At 35.4% G+C, this 20,045-nt stretch overlaps 2 protein-coding genes across 2 annotated transcripts; both read left to right on the plus strand.

The window, feature by feature from the left end:
* The first annotated feature begins 855 nt into the window (after nt 1–855).
* rab25b (RAB25, member RAS oncogene family b) lies at nt 856–5,895 on the plus strand. The gene is made up of 5 exons (XM_051864815.1): nt 856–1,428; nt 3,362–3,557; nt 4,431–4,624; nt 4,817–4,897; nt 5,059–5,895. The coding sequence occupies exons 1-5, from the start codon at nt 1,392–1,394 to the stop codon at nt 5,178–5,180; spliced, it is 630 nt and encodes a 209-aa protein (XP_051720775.1). The 5' UTR covers nt 856–1,391; the 3' UTR covers nt 5,181–5,895.
* Nucleotides 5,896–9,167: 3,272 nt separating this feature from the next.
* rab11al (RAB11a, member RAS oncogene family, like) lies at nt 9,168–20,026 on the plus strand. The gene is made up of 5 exons (XM_051864623.1): nt 9,168–9,905; nt 12,346–12,541; nt 13,925–14,118; nt 14,969–15,049; nt 17,069–20,026. Exons 1-5 carry the CDS (start codon nt 9,866–9,868, stop codon nt 17,206–17,208), a joined length of 651 nt encoding a protein of 216 aa, XP_051720583.1. The 5' UTR covers nt 9,168–9,865; the 3' UTR covers nt 17,209–20,026.
* Nucleotides 20,027–20,045: the final 19 nt, after the last annotated feature.

The following is a 20,045-nucleotide window of genomic DNA, read 5'->3' on the forward strand; positions in this document are numbered from 1 at the left end:
TTTACAAGATGTAATATAGGTCTCTGGTGTCCCCAGAATGTGTCTGTGAAGTTTCGGCTCAAAATACCCCACAGATCATTTATTATAGCTTGTCAAATTTGCCCCTATTTGGGTGTGAGCAAAAACACAGTTTTTGTGTGTGTCCCTTTAAATGCAAATGAGCTGCTGCTCCCGGCCCCCTTTCCAGAAGAGGGCAGAGCTTTAACAGCTCACGCTTCGGTTGCTCAACAACAATAAAGCTGGAGAATCTCACGCAGCCAAAATGAGGATTGTCAGTAACGGTGTTCAGCCTTACATTGTTCAAACCGGAGTCGACACTGATGGAGAGACTCGGGAAGAAGTTACAATTTTTAAAATGAACGGTTAGTGGATAGTTGTAGTTGCTGTGGAGTTGATTCAACTCATCGACTAGCATGTGCCGTCATGTTGCAAATCCAGCGTTGAATTGACCCTCGTTTGTGAAGCAGTCCGGCGTAAAACGACAGGATGGCAACAACACTCTACCACAACAACTCTTCCTCTTCTCTAAAGCAGCTCAACATGGCCTCACCCCCTTTGTTGTGTGTTCTCGGGGGCAGGGTTTATTTTTTAATTTTATGGTTAGTGATGTCCCCACCCCAGGAAGAAGCTTGTTGTAGTCCTTAAACAGAATTCTTTAAAAGAAAATATCTCCATTTGCATTGATCTTTGAGCATCATAAATTTGCAGATGTTGTTTATGCTCAAACAGCAACATTACACACTAACTAAAGTTAAAAAATTGAAATCATAATCAACCACCTCTTTAAAACAAAAACTTACAAAATCAGGAATGTATGTATTTTATTCCCCTGAACATTGTATTTTGCAATGTGTCTAAAGATAAAATATCACTGTTATATCAGTTATAATATTTGCGTTTCAAACAATGATGTTTCAATCATGTAATCCAAAATATCTGCCATGGGAGGGGCTCTTCCATGACAAATGCCTTCCTCATCTTGGGAGAGACTGCTTAAAAGAAAATGATTGGTTGTGGATGGTGTGTATGTCGTCTTTTCATTGGCCGAGCAGGTGCACTATTGCACAAAGTTTCATATGACTGCACCTGTGCTCGCCCTACCTGTTTGACCTGACTTGAGCGCAGCTAAAGTCACGCCCACCTTCCCCAGGTACAGCACATCTGATAGCGGAACTGCCAGGCTAAATAACAGCTAGTTCCTTGTACAAACAAGTGAACTGTCCACCATAAACTGGAATTTCATTTTTATTTAGTGCTGTTTTTCTGCTCTTTTAGGTCAACCGCTGTAGCATAGCGAGGGGAAACTGTCATTCTTGATTCTCCTTGGGATTTTGACTCATGCAGCATTAATATAGATTAGTGAAGGTAGATCTGCTTACAAGAGTGACAATATGGGGTCTGATGAGGCCTACAACTTTGTTTTCAAAGGTAAGATTTGACACTTCTGCATAGTTATGTTGGCAATGCATGTTAAACAATCTATTGTAACCTTAAACTGTCGTTCAGGTGATGTTTAATTAGTTTCATTATCAGAAAGCATTCATCCCACTGTTTTTGCAGTACTTGTAGAGAATGTCATTTACTTTGCACATTGTTATATTATACCTGCAATTGAATTCCTCCTTTAAGTAAAGCTCTGAGGGTTGGTTTACCACAAAACAAATGCAGTCCTATAGGATGGTTGAAATCTGATTTCCATGACAACAAGGGTTTGTTTACACAAGATTACTGAGTTCTGTTACTCAGTATAGGAGGGGAAATAGTTGTACCTGTTGAAGCCCATTGTGAAACTGATCTGCCAGAGCATTGCACAAACGAGACAAAACGTTGGTTTCATCATGGTTAAATCGAAGCAACAAGAACAGGAAATACTTAGAGGAAACCATTTAAGAGAAGCAAGATCATGATCATTTAAAGGGCTAGCTTTAATATGTATATCACCTGTCCTGATGGTTTAATCAGAAATGACAACACTTTTAAATACACAGATATTTGTGCATGAGTTAATTAATACTTCTTATAGGCTACTATAATAAACATTGTGAATTTCTTTTTTTCAACACTCTTTTATTGTCCCATTTCCTGACATAATATGATAAATGAACTCCAATTCCAGAAATTTCATGATAGTCCTGCATGGGTGGAGTGTTGACTTTACTTCTGACATGTTTGAGTCATTCTTGTTTGCACCTACAATTACCAGGGTTTTCATATGGTGAAGTGTTATACCGTTCATCCAGTGTGGGTTTGTTCTGGCAGGATAATACAAGGGTTAGATCTACTTCTGTCTCAAGTTTTAATGAACAACAAGCCTGGACTATTTCCTCATAAGGATGCCGTTGTGTGATTGCATAAGACATGTTTTACATCTTAATGTTGCACTTTAAATGAGTAATAATTGCATTGAAACATGACCTACTTGGAATAAAATGATGGAACATTGTAGAGATGAATAACCCCTGCTTTGTTTTCTCACTCTATAAATGGCTGAAATAAATTTATGACGTTAGGGAGAAGTGGTGTTAACATTTCTCACTGGATAGAGATGCATTTATGCGTTTGGCAGAAGCTTTAATCTAAAGCAATTTATCAATTTGTGTGTTCTCTGGGACTTGAACCCATGACCTTGCACCCAAAACCTTGAATTCAATCGAAAAGTGTCTGCCAAATGTGTTAATATATGGCTCATCAAGTCAGAATCACTCCTTATTATCAAATAATTTCTTAAACTCCCAAAATTCCTTAAAGTTCAAGACAACAAACATTTCATTGTAGACGATTACATTGTGAGTCTGTGAATGGCTGGTCCTTAAATCTGCAACTAATCATTGATTTTAGTGTTGCTAAATACACCAAGCAGTAATTGTGCAAAACAATCGTGGGGTTTATCACAAATTTTTCATGGGTGGGTTCAATGAGTGCTCTATAGCAAGAAGACACTATATAGCCATAACACCAAGTCTAGGTTGGTGGCATTTCTATACACTCAGAAGAAAAGGTTTTATATAGAAACTTAAAGGCTTCTGTCAGGCGCTTCATATATAGAACTTTTTAGGGGTTCCCATCATGGGATCATTTTATGAATTTAGCTTTAATTAATTAACTTTGTTTTAAATCCTTTTATATTTTTAAATCCTTTTAAATAAACACACAAATTCAGAGTATGGGACACCATACTTGGCCATGTCACATGAACATACTTTATCACTAGAAAAAATTAAAATAACCAGTTAAACATGAAAGTATTATGCAATCATTTAAGACAATTCTCCTTTTTGGCATACATTTAATATATAGAATCCATATTGAATCTTTTTTTCTAAGAATGTAGACTCATATGCACCTCCATGTTCTGTTGCAGTGGTTCTTATTGGAGAATCTGGTGTTGGGAAGAGCAACTTGCTGTCACGGTTCACCAAGAATGAATTTAATCATGACAGCCGGACGACCATCGGAGTGGAATTCAGCACAAGAACTGTGCAGCTAAATGGTCTCACCATCAAAGCTCAGATCTGGGACACAGCCGGACTGGAGCGGTACCGGGCCATCACTTCTGCGTGAGTTTTGCATGGTTTAACGTTTAAAGACCATACAAATGGTGCTGCTAAACAAGCAAATACACCCATAATTCACCATAAAATAACAATTCTCTCATCATTTACTCAGCATCATATATATATATATAAATGCACTACTATTCAAAATTTTGGAGTTCGTAAGATTTCATTTCAAGTTCATTTTCATTTTCTGTTTTCTATTTCAATATATTTTAAAATGTAATTTATTCCTGTGATCAAAGCTGAATTTTCAGCATCATTACTCCAGTCTTCAGTGTCACATGATCCTTCAGAAATCATTCTAATATGCTGATTTGCTGCTCAAGAAACATTTCTTATTATTATCAATGTTAAAAAAAAAGAAAGTTGTGCTGCTTTATATTTTTGTGGAAACTCTGATGCAATTTTTTTAGGAATTTTTTGAGGAATAGAAAGTTCAAAAGACCAGTGTTTATTTGAGATATAAATATTATAAAAGTCTTATAATTAATAAAACTATCGATTTCCTTCAAAAAAGAAACTTTTGAATGGTGTATTTATACAGTAATATATTTACTTTGCTATGTAAGTCTTCTGAATACAAAACTTTGTTTGAGAAACAGACCAAAATGTCAGAATAATTCTCTCTACAATTGTGGTCACCACTTTGAATATGAGTATATGCAAATGCATTATTGAACTGTCATTCATCCATTCTTTAACAAACTGAGAAGAATGTAGCATTGCATACTTCATTACCTGTTGCTATACAATTCATTTCTCACCTGTCATTCTGCTATATTACATAATGATTTATGACAGTGTTCTATTGAATCAAAAAAGGAAGTAAATCCAGTCACCTGACCTGATATGATCTGGCTTCCTATCCTTCAGATATTATCGAGGAGCAGTTGGAGCCCTACTAGTCTACGACATTTCAAAGCATTTGACGTATGAAAGTGCTGAACGCTGGTTGAAGGAACTCTACGATCACGCAGATACTCATATCGTAGTGATGCTAGTGGGCAATAAATCAGACCTGGCAGCAATACGGACCGTTCCAACAGAGGACGCAAAGGACTTTGCAGGTCCTATTTTTATTATATATATTATATATAAATATTACAAATTATAACGAGTGGTTATTGGTATATAATATACATTTTATATATATATATAATAAATGAAAACTTATATAACTTAAACTATATATTTCTAGTCCAGCAACCACAAGTCTATTTTTATTAATATGTTATTGTCATTTATTTCTATCTTTCTAGAAAAGAATGGTCTTCTGTATATGGAAACCTCAGCTTTGGGGTCAGTAAATGTCGAGGCGGCATTCAACACTGTGCTTGCAGGTAAAGCTACTGTTTATTCTGAACACATCAGACCTTATTTACATGTACTTTACATGTGTTCCTTGCCCTCTGGATTTCTCCTCTTCAGTCAGCCTTGAAATAGTGTATACAAGCACTCGGCTTCATCACCATAATCATGTTGTCATTACTGTTTCTCTCAGAAATCCATAAAAAGGTGAGTAGCAAAGAAGTGACTCGAGGCTCTATCAATGCCGTGACATTGTCCCAACCCAAAGCAGATGACACACAGGTGGAGAAGAAGGTCTGCTGCAAGAACATGTGAAAGTACATTCTGGATGTTCAGAAGGACTTCACAAGGATCCTAATGGAGTTGTGAATTCAGCTTGTACAGTAGAGCCATCATTAAGAAAGAACCAGTATGGCAAAAAAGCAAAAGGAAATCCATTTCATTAACTGACATAGCCATATTTGTATTCATAAATATTATGTAGGCTTTTTAATGTTTGTCAGGTTTGACAAGGATTTTTTGACCTAATTTTTGGCCAATTTTTTTTTTTTTTTACTTTAAGTAGACGCTTTTATCCAAGGTGACTTACAAATGAAAAATACAACAAGCAATTCATCTTACTTAACATGCTGGAGAAATAACTTTATCACTGTAATTAGTATGTAAGATTGAGGAAAGAACCTATTTTTCCATTTACACATTTATTCACACTAGTTTTTAATTTGATTAATGAAGATAATTAAAAGAGACATAACTTATTTTTATTATTTAAGACTAATCAGCTCTAAATCAATATTTTGTGCTATTAATATATATATATATATATATATATATATATATAAGCAAAGTGCTGATTTTTATCTTCGTAATGAATGCTTGACATTTTTGCACATTATATTTTCATTATCATTATGATAATATGATCACTGATGCTGGAGGTATTATCAATTGCTGTTGTTAAAGCAAAAAAGGAAGTATATCCAGTATGTCATTTTTCAATTATAATTAAAGCAGAAATATGTAAGAAAAATGTCTGAATTGTTTTTTCCACAATGAATTTTAAGTGCAGTTTGAAAATAGTCCAACAACAACAAAAAGAAAACATATTTACATCAAATATATACATCATTATACATCATTATACATCAAAGTTTGAGAATGCACAGACAACATTTATGAATATTCTACATATACAGTATACAATATCAGTATACAGAGGGCTATATATATATATATATATATATATATATGTGTGTGTGTGTGTGTATATATATATATATATATATAGATATATATAGATAGATAGATAGATAGAGGTGTATCTCAATAAATTAGAATATCATGAAAGTTTTTTTTTTCTGTAATTTAATTCAAAAAGTAAAACTTAAATATATTCTAGATTTATTAGACATAAAGTAAAATATTTCCAGACTTTTTTGTTTTCATTTTGATGATTACAGCTTGCTGCTCATCAAAATCAAAAAATCAGTATCTCAAATTATTAGAATATTTAATTTCAAGTTCTATTAAATTACCATTCTCATAGTATAAATACTGGGTTTAGGTCAGTAATCCCAACAGCAGTCATGGGGAAGTCTGCTGACTTGACAGTTGTCCAGAAGCCGATCATCAAGACCCTCTACAATGAGGGTAAGCCACAGAGGGTCATTGCTGAAAGAGCTGGCTGTTCACAGAGTGCTGTGCCAAAGCATATTCATAGAAAGTTGACTGGAAGGAAAAAGTGTGGTAGGAAAAGGTGTACAAGTGAAAGGAATGACCGCAGGCTTGAGAAGATTGTCAGGTGAAGCCGATTTAAGAACTTAGGAGAGCTTCAAAAGGAGTGGACTGAAGCTGGAGTCAGCGCATCAAGAGCCACCACACACAGACGTCTTCAGGAAATGGGCTACAACTGTCACATTCCACGAACCAAGCCACTTCTGAACCAAAGACAATGTCAGAAGCGTCTTAACTGGGCTAAGGTGAAAAAGAACTGGATTGATGTTCAGTCGTCCAAAGTCCTCTTTTCAGATGAGAGCAAGTTTTGTATGTCATTTGGAAATCAAGGTCCCAGAGTCTGGAGGAAGGGTGGAGAAGCTCATAGCCCAAGTTGCTTGAAGTCCAGTGTGAAGTTTCCACAGTCAGTGGTGATTTGGGCTGCCATGTCATCTGCTGGTGTTGGTCCACTGTGTTTTCTGAAGTCCACAATCAACGCAGCCATCTACCAGGAAATTTTTGAGCTCTTCATGCTTCCTTCTGCTGACAAGCATGGAGATGCTGATTTCATTTTCCAGCAGGATTTGGCACCTGCCCACAGTGCCAAAGGTACCAAAAGCTGGTTCAATGACCATGGTGTTACTGTGCTTGATTGGCCAGCAAACTCACCTGACCTGAACCCCATAGAGAATCTATGGGGTATTGTCAAGAGGAAGATGAGAGACACCAGACCCAACAATGCAGATGACCTGAAGGCCGCTATCAAAGCAACCTGGGCTTCCATTACACCCGAGCAGTGCCACAGGCTGGTCGCCTCCATGCCACGCCGCATTGATGCAGTAATTCATGCAAAAAGAGGCCCAACCAGAAGCCTGACATTTCTGTTTAAAATATCCTTTTTTTTCATTGATCTTATGAAGTATTCTAATTTATTGGGATAGTGAATTGGTGGGTTTTTGTTAAATGTGAGCCAAAGTCATCACAATTAAAAGAACCAAAGACTTAAAGTACTTCAGTCTGTGTGCATTGAATTATTTTGATTTTTAGAAATCTTGGCCAACTGAAAAGTATGAACATGAAAAGTATGAGCATGTACAGCACTCAATACTTAGTTGGGGCTCCTTTTGCCTGAATTACTGCAGCAATGCGGCGTGGCATGGAGTCGATCAGTCTGTGGCACTGCTCAGGTGTTATAAGAGCCCAGGTTGCTCTGATAGTGGCCTTCAGCTCTTCTGCATTGTTGGGTCTGGCATATCTCATCTTCCTCTTCACAATACCCCATAGATTTTCTATGGGGTTAAGGTCAGGCGAGTTTGCTGGCCAATTAAGAACAGGGATACCATGGTCCTTAAACCAGGTACTGGTAGCTTTGGCACTGTGTGCAGGTGCCAAGTCCTGTTGGAAAATGAAATCTGCATCTCCATAAAGTTGGTCAGCAGCAGGAAGAATGAAGTGCCCTTAAACTTCCTGGTATATGGCTGCGTTGACCTTGGACCTCAGAAAACACAGTGGACCAACACCAGCAGATGACATGGCACCCCAAACCATCACTGACTGTGGAAACTTTACACTGGACCTCAAGCAATGTGGATTGTGTGCCTCTCCTCTCTTCCTCCAGACTCTGGGACCCTGATTTCCAAAGGAAATGCAAAATTTACTTTCATCAGAGAACATAACTTTGGACCACTCAGCAGCAGTCCAGTCCTTTTTGTCTTTAGCCCAGGCGAGACGCTTCTGACGCTGTCTGTTGTTCAAGAGTGGCTTGACACAAGGAACGCGACAGCTGAAACCCATGTCTTGCATACGTCTGTGCGTAGTGGTTCTTGAAGCACTGACTCCAGCTGCAGTCCACTCTTTGTGAATCTCCCCCACATTTTTGAATGGGTTTTACAACCTATTGCTTGTACACTTTTTTCTACCACATCTTTTCCTTCCCTTCACCTCTCTATTAATGTGCTTGGACACAGAGCTCTGTGAACAGCCAGCCTCTTTTGCAATGACCTTTTGTGTCTTGCCCTCCTTGTGCAAGGTGTCAATGGTCGTCTTTTGGACAACTGTCAAGTCAGCAGTCTTCCCCATGATTGTGTAGCCTACAGAACTAGACTGAGAGACCATTTAAAGGCCTTTGCAGGTGTTTTGAGTTAATTAGCTGATAAGAGTGTGGCACCAGGTGTCTTCAATATTGAACCTTTTCACAATATTCTAATTTTCTGAGATACTGAATTTGGGATTTTCCTTAGTTGTCAGTTATAATCATCAAAATTAAAAGAAATAAACATTTGAAATATATCAGTCTGTGTGTAATGAAAGAATATAATATACAAGTTTCACTTTTTGAATGGAATTAGTGAAATAAATCAACTTTTTGATGATATTCTAATTATATGACCAGCACCTGTATATATATATATATATATATGGACAATTTACACCCATAAAAGATGAGATACGACCTCAATTAAATTTCATTTTATTGCAATAATTGAATTGGAAATTAAAAGGCATTCTCGGTTGTCACTGAATGTTGCGCAGCCCTGCCTCCTCATTACCTCCTACGTGGCATTTTCAGGCCCCATCATCCTCTGTAAAGCATGAGTGAAGTCCCGCTGTGGAATGTGGAAGAGCTCATCTGACATACACCTGCGACTCTCTGCCTTCTTTTAAGCTATTTTTCTACTGTATTGACAAGGCTACATCGTGTTTTATTATACCGTATGTTTTTATTCAAAGACGTATATTTTAATATCGTTATACTTTGTGTTTATATCTCCTGACAACTATAAACGACACACCTGTGACGTTACACACCTGTGCGGAAGCCCCGTCAAACATTTAATTGGGTGGCAGAGGCACACTCGAGTGATAGACAGTGTTTCTGGCCAATAAGATCACCGGAAAGGCGGGGCTACATCTCAGCACGATGACGCAAGTGTTTGCCTTAAGATGAGACAACAGGGCGAAACTTGGTTGACGTAGCACAGCAACATCGTATCAAAGTTGATTAGCTGTAATTTAGACTAATTCGGGACTTTTTTGCTTAACGATTACGTTATATATAACTGTCGACAGAAGGAGATATATATTATATATTTTTATTTTTGATTCTGGCAGTCTTTAACGCATGACGCGCGTAATGAAGCGCTCGTGATCAGCTGATGCGTCTCACAAACGAAGTTTTTTTGGCTTTGTAATAAATATAAAAGCACCTTGTGGTTCTCCAGAAGAGCACAACGTCTTAATATTTGAAAACACGGAGTTCTTATTAAGCCGGTAAGAAGATTAAAGTCATGACGGGTAGAGAGGACGAGTATGACTATCTCTTTAAAGGTGAGTACCACGTTACTACACTTCCAGAACAGCTGACTTTCAAATGAGCTCTTGTATGTCGTCTTCATATGCTGCATGTCTCTTTTCTTATAGGAAGTCCTCTTTTTTTACTCTAAAACACAGATTAGCACATTCAACCTGTGGATTGCAACATGGTAACTGACTGTTTCAAGCTGGTCCAAGTTGGTCAATAGCTGCTAGACCACCAAAAAAAACAGCTAGCTTAAGGTGGACAAGCTGGTTTTTGGGACATGGTGGCAGGTCAACCAGCTAATGTTCATCTTAGAGCATGTAGAAACAATTTACCTGTTGTTAATACCATGTTAATATTGATTTTCAGGGCAAATACATAAAAAGGCTTAAAAATATACAGTTAAGTCAAGTGTCATTTTTGCTTGATTATATAATACACAACATGATTGGCTTCTTTTTATGTGTCTTGTTTTATAATTTAATATAGATCAGACATTGACAGTTTGAACATTTAATACAATTGCCACATGGAAAAGGAAAAAACATTTTGTCTTTAGTGGGTGAAACTGATTTTGAGGTTTCATTCAATAGTGTCTGCAATATAAGCACAGTTAAACTGGTAAGACCTGTATAAATCAGGATGGGTTTGCATTCAGGAGGTTTTTAAAACTCACTGAGGTCACGAAATCTTACCCAATGCAGCGGAAACCATCTGGAAGATTAGATCATCCATTTGTCTTATTTTGTCCTGTTTAAGAATTTCTCCTAGTGATAGATTAATGTGAATACTAATGATGATATTGACCTCCTTAATGTTGTGATGGTTATGTCCTTGGATTTGACACTTCCATTAGTCATAGTTCTGCCCTCGACCTCCGTGTGTGTTAAGATGTCCGTGCACCTTTTGCTGTTTAATCATGAATCAATCAGTGCTGTTCAATCACTGCTCTGCTCTTTAAACATGCCTTTCCACTAGCTTTAAAAACAAGCAAATTCTTTGTCAAAGTGCTTTCCTGTGTGTTTAACTCAGACCATTATCATTAGAACAAGTATAGCTGAGATTTGTGTTGGTGGATTTTATTCTTTCATGTTGATTAGTTGACAGCATTAGCCAAGATTGTTTTAGATTTAGGTTAAATGAAAATTAAAATTGTCATTATTTAATCACATTTAATCATGTCATATTCAGGTCTTGTATGATGAACTTTGTGATGAACAGACTGAAATGCAAGTTGTTATACACTGATAGTCCTTTCATCCACTGAAGCTTTGAAATCTTATTTACTTCTATGTTCAGATGTAAATAACTTCAAATTAGATTTGACATACGTGAAGCCAAATACGATTGGTTCTCATATGTCCAAACTGAACGTGAAATGATAGATTTTGTGTGTGTGTGTCATTTTTGGTTGCCAATCTTTATATGAAAAAATAAAATTAAGATTCTCTTTTTGTGTTCTATGGAAAAACTAACAACATACAGGTTTGGAAGGATATGAGGGTCAGTAAATAAAGACAGATTTTTCATTTTTGTGTGCACTATCCATTTAAGTTAAGAAACCTCAGGCACAAATTATAAACTACTGTTCAAAAGTTTGGGGTCGGGACAATTTTTAAATGTTTTTGAAAAAAGTCTCTTATGCTCACCAAGGCTGCAAAAAATAATAACAAAATTGTCAAATATTTTTACAATTTAAAATAACTCTTTACCGTTTGAATATATTTTAAAATCTAATTTATTTCTGAGATTCAAAGCTGAATTTTCAGCATCATTACTCCAGTCTTCAGTGTCTCATGATCCTTCAGAAATCATTCTGATATGTTGATTTGCTACTCAAGAAACATTTATTATCATTATCAATGTTGAAAACCGTTCTGCTTCTTAATATTTTTTTTTTTTTGTGGAAACTGTAGCATGTTTTTTTCCAGGATTTATTGATGAATAGAAAGTAAAAAAATACAGCATTTATTTAAAACAGAATTTTTTATAGCAATGTAAAAATCTTTACTGTCACCTTTGATCTATTTAATGCAACCTTGTTAAATAAAAGTATTAGTTTCTTTTAAAAAAAAGAAACGACCTGAACAGCAGTGTAACTGTAAATATAATTTCACAATAATATCCATTTGATTATTGCCTCTGTCAGCGGAAGAGAGACATTCCCAGTATTTCATAAGTCTGCCTGTGTGGGTGAAAAAGGGAGTTGCTCTTTGGTCGTGCCCTTTTTGCTCATTGTTAAAAGCTTTGTGGAAACACACCCTCTGTGTGTGAAACATTTGACTCTTAATTGCTATTGTGTGGTGGAGGGATGCCGGTTTATGCCAGCGCACAAATGGAATCTGCTTGAAAGAGCTCTTGCAGTGTCATGTGTGTCTCCAGGGTCAATAGCACACACAATAGCGTATATAAAAGCACCATAAAGTTGAGGCAGTTGATCTCACGCACCGTTGTCCTTGTCATCTGCAGTGGTTCTGATTGGAGACTCTGGTGTGGGCAAGAGTAACCTGCTCTCTCGCTTCACCCGAAATGAGTTCAACCTGGAGAGCAAGAGCACCATCGGGGTGGAGTTTGCCACACGCAGTATCCATGTGGAGGGCAAGACCGTCAAGGCCCAGATCTGGGATACGGCTGGACAGGAGAGATACAGGGCCATCACATCAGCGTAAGTGTCTTCATAAAATCGATCAAGACATCAGTTAATTTAATTTTTTCAAATATAATATAATATAATATAATTGTATATAACATGTAACATGCCTATTACCTGAGAGATATCTCGAAAGTTGGTGTCCTGAAAAATCACACCTGACAAAAATATGTGAGAATGTGTGTGTCGAACCTTAAAAATATGATACAGCATTTGCAAAGTATACATAAATATTTGGCGACAAAAAGCATAATTTTAGTTATTACAAGTTTTAATGATTTTTACCCATTTTTGTGGCACTTTCATCATCTATGAAGATACAACGTTGTGTCCCATTTGGCATCCTTGATGTCATTCTTTCATGTGCTGTATGAATAATTTTAATTAATTAATTCTGATTTTAAACAAAAGAATTCAGTTTCTAGGCCTTTCGGTAAAAAAAAGACATTACTTTTTCACCTTGTTTTTCAGCATAGCAGTAAGCTATTTTCTAGGGATACACTGATATGAAAATTTTGGCCAATATCGATAACCGATAATTCTTTATATTTAAAAGCCAATATCCAATATATTGGCTGATAAATCTAAATCAAAATTTTTATATAATTTTTGAGAGCCTGATTACAAAAACAAAAGTCTCAGCATTAAAAGCCATGTCCCAAGCACACAATTATAATGTTCTCATTATAATATTATGTAGCCTAAATGACAGACTAACGCTGTATGTTGTAATTAACTGTATTTTCCTTTTTGAAGTGATTTCAATCATATTTCAAGCAATTCAAAACCATAATGGCGGACAGTGCGCATCTGAAGTGTCTCAGCTGAAATAATCCATTATTTATCAGCTTTAATATATCGAACAAATTTTGTTATCGGGCCGATACGATATCATTAAAAATGAACATATATTGCCAATACCGATATGGTGGCCAATATATTGTAAATCCCTGCTATTTTCTGCAAGATTTTCAGTTATGTAAATAACAATGAACAACAAAGTGCAGTAAACAGTAAAACCATTTAAAATAATATGGTAACAAATACCACTTTATTTGCAATATTGAGCAGCAAAACAGACTGTTCTTGCACAGCTAAAATAACTGTAAGCGACTGACACCAGAAGCCTTGCATATTCAAGTTAAAAATGACTGTACCTGCTCTTACATTTTTACCTTATAATACTATGGGATCCCATAGACTCCCAAGAAGTAAGGGCAGTTAAATGAGCTTGTGCTTGATGTACATTCAGATAAGATGAAGACTCTAATAACAGTAATAATCACATGACCATACTTCTTGGTAACCACACTATTATTGAGCATTTTAGGTTGTGGAATAAATTGTGTATATTTTAAATCCTTAATAAATGCATCTTTTAAATGTGTGTATTCAAAGGTATTACAGAGGTGCCGTAGGAGCCCTGCTGGTGTATGATATCGCCAAGCATCTGACCTATGAGAACGCTGAGCGCTGGCTGAAGGAACTGCAGGATCATGCTGACAGCAATATTGTCATCATGTTAGTAGGGAACAAAAGCGACCTGCGCCATCTGAGGGCTGTTCCTATGGATGAAGCCAAAGCGTTTGCAGGTTAGTGTTGGGGAAGCTAGTTTGACCTGTAATTCTCATGCTACTTATAATATTAAGTTTCTGTTGAGTCATTTTTATGGCAAATCAAATGTATAAAGTTACGCCTTAATACAGCTAGAATAAATCTACACCCAAAATAAATAATAATGAATGGTAGCGTTTAATTAAACATTTCACTATAAAAAAGACCTAATAGGGACTTGAATCTATACTATCATAAAAAAAGTTTGGGGTCAGTAAGAATTTTTGACAATAAAGACATTTGTAAAGACAAAAGTGTGACCGTAAATACACAGAAGATTTATTTCAAATAAATGCTAACTTTCTATCCTGTAAAAAATGTATCAGTTTCCACAAAAATATGAAGCTGCACCTCTGTTTTCAACATTGAAATTATAAGAAATGTTTCTTGAGCAAATCAGTATATTAGAATGATTTCTGAAGGATCACGTAACACTGATTTCACAGGTGCTGTTATATCTACTTCATAGGTATTTTATATTTCACATTATACTTGTGTTGCTAGGAATTGAACCCATGACATTGGTGTTGCTAGCAACATGTTTTGCCATTTTTAGATACCTGGTGTTAACCTTTTTCTCAGTTATCTCAAATACTGAATGTAGTGATTTTTATATATGTTGCATGCTACTTGTTTATCTCAGAATTAGTCTTTGCTAGCTGGTGTGTTCTATCTAGATATTTATACCATTTTTCTTTGATAATGTATTTGAGAAGCTAGATATAAAGTAAAAAAAAAAAAAATATATATATATATTATTAATATAATATATATGTGTGTGTGTTTAGGAGATGTCAAGTGCTCTGTTGAATTGTGTGTGTTTTACAGAGAAGCATGGACTTTCTTTCCTGGAGACCTCAGCGCTGGACTCTTCTAATGTTGAACTTGCATTTCAGACCATTCTTACAGGTCAGTCCTGAGCAAATCATCTAAAAGGGTGAATCTTATTATTATTATTATTATTATTATTATTATTATTATTATTAACCTCTATTTAACCTGGCAAGTCAAATAAGAACAAGTTATTTTCAGCAAAAGCCTGGCAGGATAGTTAAAATCTCTTAACAAACATCCATTACTATACACACATATACATTCAATCAAAACATTTACAGGCTGTGATAAAACACTTCCTACCATTTTTTTTATTTTATTTTTATTTATTTATTTATTTTAAATGCAGAGATTGAAATATATTTTTCAATTTCAATGACTTTTGTAGCACATACAAATTATTTGAAGCAGCAAATCCAAAAAAAGTTAAATGACCATAAACGGTTTTCTTTCTAGGGATAATCAAAAGAATATGATTAGATGATCTGGTTGTATATGATGTTGGAGCAAATCTTGAAGATATTTGGGTAACAAACCTAACAGGATTTTATAAATAAAAATACACCAGTGTAATTCCCATCTAATATGTAATGACATCCCATTTAAAAGGGAGTACAATTCACAATGATGTGTTTCGTAAGGTGTATCAGTGATCAATCTAATAGCTGCATGATATAACACATCTAATTGTTCTGGAACACCTTTATGTGCATTCCTATACACCACATCACCATAGTCAAATAACGGTGGTTTCAACAACATATGTTTTGGCTGACGTAGTAAACGTAGATCTATTTCGTTACAAGAAACTAAGTCTAGATTTAACTTTCTTCTGAAGATTGATTATGATCAGTGAAAGTTAAAGAGCTATCGAACCAAATTCCAAGATATTTATATGAAGATACCACTTCAAGTTTTGACCTATTCAAGGATGTAATATCTTCATTAATTTCTTTCCGAAACAACCATGTCGTGTAAACCATGTTTCGTTAAGTACATTCTCATTACTGTAATAGTATTTAAATAGAAGAGTATTTATGCTTAGTTTTTTTGTGCTGCCTTTTAATTTAAGCTGATTTAAAAACTAAAAAAAGTTAGTGTTTTTTTTTTTTTTTAAACTGTATTACAGAATATTTCAAGGAAACACAATCATGAATAATGGGTATTAAAAAAACTCAAAAGTGAAATATCCAGATGCATTGCCATAATAATTTTGGGGGCATTTTCAAATATTGTAAATTTTTATTTATTATTATTACTATTATTATTATTATTATTATTATTATTATTGTTTTAATTTTAGGGTGAAATGTAACAAATGTATTGTCATTACTATGTGAAAAAATAGTGAAAAAATCCCATTCTCATTGTTGTAGTACAGAAATGAAAATCATCCAGAAAAGCCTTTAATTTAAAAAAAATAATAAAGCATAATAAATACAGTTGGCTACTTTACAAATGTCATTTACATTTTAAATAATATCATTATTTTGTCACATTACAGTAATGAGTGAATCTCAAATAAAAATTTCTGCTTAGTCATGAAATTTATAAAAATAATAATAATAATAAAATTTTATTTAAAGAACAGGGAACATTTTTCTTTAAATAAAAAAGGTGTAAATTAAAAAAAAAAAGTAACTATTTTACATGTGACATTTATTGAGTTTTTGTTTCAGTCAGGTGTAGTAGGCAATCCAAAACCAGAGTGATATTGTATGTTATAAAGTATTGCCTCTAGATGGCAGCAAACTCCAAGCCACAGAAATACTCTGCTTTTCCTGTGAATGAATGAAACTGTGTTTTGAGGTCAAACTTTAAAAGTTTGACCTCACAGAAATAGTGGTTTTGCTTTTTTGCTGTTTTTTTTTTTTTTTTTTTTTCCCCCTTTTGTTTATTGTTATTTTTTTTTGGTTAGCCTGGGAAACACCTCTGTTCAGCCACACAGTGTTTAATAGTTACACTGTTCATTTCTATGTGTCACAATGAACCGCAGCTGAATTTGTTTCACTGTCAATAACATACCTGAACGATCACCTTTATCAGGTAACCCTCCGTAATGCCGTAATCTCTGCCCGACTCTCTCTCACACAGAAATCTACCGTATCGTGTCCCAGAGGCAGATGTCAGGGCGTGGCGATGACAGCTTCTCCCCCAGCTCCAAAGTGGTTCCCATTACTGTACAGCCCACACAGAATTCTGGCAAGCAGGGTGCCTGCTGTCAGAATAACTGATCTGCCACAGCGCCACCATGGGATCCGGGGAAAATCGACAACTTTGCTGGGCTGGGCTGCGAGGTTGACCGTGACCGTCCGACTGCGTTGTATTCCCTTCGCGTGGTGTGGTTAACATATGTAACGGACTTACTTAGTTATGCCCAGAATCAGTGAGTAATAATGTTCAAAATTGGACAATAAGGGATGTTGAAATTGAATGGATCAAACATTTTCTCAGAACTAAGAGGCCACGCTTCTTGTTTCAGACTAATTAGAAATGAGCAGTTAGCTGGGGCGCTCAGACATGGCTGCTTTTTTCATACTTTTTGTCACAGACAGTCTGCTTACAAACAATGGGCTGGAAGAACGAGAAAAAGTGCAGAATGTGTAATGCTACCTTTAAATAACTCTTGAATGGTTTCTGATCACAATGGGGATCCACTAGTGAAATTAATATTTTTTTCTTTTAGTGTGCCACCGTCTTACAGTCTTCACTTTAGTCTGACAACTTTTCCATGCATCTGTATTCCAGAGAAAATCACACTATGGTCATCATAGCGTTCGGTCAGTTCTTACACAGATGCCACTGTAACGGCTCTTTTGTATTTATTGAATGCAAATATGATCTTATACTGTGGTATTTTTGCTTTCTTTTGTCATGCTTCTGTGAACGTTTTTTTTTTTTTTTTTTTTTCTATCACTAGATTATTGATCGGAATTTCTCAAGGGTTTCTTCTTCCAGTCATGGCACTCATTTGTACGAGCGCTGGGAGTGTTTTCTGTGGATCAGAGTAATGTTGATAGGTTAAGCTAATAGACAGATGTATGTGCTGTAGTGTTTGAGTATAAGTGAGTAGGATATTCAGATTCAGGGTTGGGAATTGTTATCTGGTTCTCAAAAAACAAAACTTACCAAATTATTTTCATGCAGCCTGTTATCAATTTTTGAATGTATTCATTCTTCTGCATCGGCATGATAAAATATTCAGAAAATATACAATATATGCATTAAACATGTCTGATGGCATAGCGATCATTATGCATCTTATTTCATGTCAATTATGAATTTAAAATCAGCAATAAACTTTCAGGCACATGATTTTTGTTTCCCCACTTAAAAAGTTTGGAAACTCACCTTTTGTCCTGTATATTTCTTATGTGAAGCTTCCCCCACAAAAAATATAATAATATATTACAATAATGTTGTTATTATTATATTATGGGTAACACATTACAATAAGGTCTCATTTGTTAACATTAATGTATTAACAATGAGCAATACATTTGTTACAGTTTTTATTACTCTTTGCTCTTGTTAGTTCACAGTGCATTAACTAATGTTATCAAATACAACTTTTGATGTTAATAATGCATTAGTAAATGTTGAAATTAACATTACTAAGATTAATAAATGCTGTAGAAATATTGTTCATTCTTAGTTCATGTCAACTAAAGTAGTTAACTAATGAAACCTTAATGTAAAGTGTTACCATATTAGGTTATTCATTTATGATTTGTTATTATGGTTCTGTTAAAAATTAACTTAATTTCACAACAGACTTGTTAAGAGGGTAAACAATGGAATATAAATTTTCCAAACATCATCCATTCTTTGATTTTCCTCAGAATTACTAAAAAAGAACCAAAATCATAAAGAAGAGTTCATCCATAAAATTAAAATTGATGCAATTTTTGATATATGTGTGAACTATTCCTTTAAATACCCTACGATTCCCATCCCTACTGATGCATGTCAGGCACTTTTTCTGCTTTATCTCTTTATTTTATTGTACTTTCTGCGGCTCAGTGGACATTTGCATGATTAGTTTTACTTTAGCTGGTTTCTGGGTGTTGTCTTTTGACAGTCTTTTTTTTTTTTTCTGCTTGGAAAATGAGCGGCAGGTGGAATTCAGTTCTCTAAGAGGAACTTCCATCATTGGGTACATTGACCATATTATATTGCAAGGCAGGGGAACTGATGGCTTGTGATGTACTGCTGAGGTTTTCTTACTGGAAGCAAATTCCTCGCTGGCCACCCTTGTTATCTGCAACATGTAACCCGAAGAGCAGCAGGTCTCTTGAGATCTCACTCACTGTCCCAGCTTTTCTGTCTTCTACACTTTGTGTGGTTTTATCTTTGTATACATTTGCTGTGGCGTTCATATTCTCCTCGCCTCAGGACGGGACCGCGGGGGTCGTGTTTTTTGGCTTTATTTTTATAGTAGTGTTGTAATTTGTTTAAAGACACGACACGAGGTGCTTCCCTAAATGCCTTGCCTGAAAGATTTATGCTAATGCCATCAATCTGTTATGCTGAATATCAGCCGTTTAGCTGGAGTCGTTGATAATTACTGCTTTGGGAAGATTCTGTCATCGTGCCTGTTCTTTTCCCAGTGGGGCTCCTGAACAAAGGCTCTGAATACTGCAAATACATTTATATATTTTCAATGAACATGGATGTTTATCAGCTGTTGGGTTTTTTAACTTGGGTTTACATAGACACTTGGAAGCTTGTGTATTTTTCAGGGTTCCCAGTGACTTCCACATGACCTTTCCAGTCGTTCTTGAATAGTGGAAAATCATGGTATACAGAGATTGCACTCACAAAGAGCAATTTCTAGTTGATGAAATATTTATGAGCTTTTTGAAATGTTATTAATTTCCATGACTTTTCCAGGCAATTTTAAAATTCCCTGATACTTCCATGAACGTGGGAACCAATGTACACTTCTGTTTTTAAAATATTTGGTGTTTTTTATTTTATTTTTTGTTCATCTTGCAGTTTTCTGTGTATTTTAATGACATTTATGAATAAAATCAGTTTTGTTTCAAATCATCAGGTGTACGACCAACAG

The sequence above is a fragment of the Ctenopharyngodon idella genome, chromosome 16 (assembly GCF_019924925.1).
Source record: "Ctenopharyngodon idella isolate HZGC_01 chromosome 16, HZGC01, whole genome shotgun sequence".
NCBI lineage: Eukaryota > Metazoa > Chordata > Actinopteri > Cypriniformes > Xenocyprididae > Ctenopharyngodon > Ctenopharyngodon idella.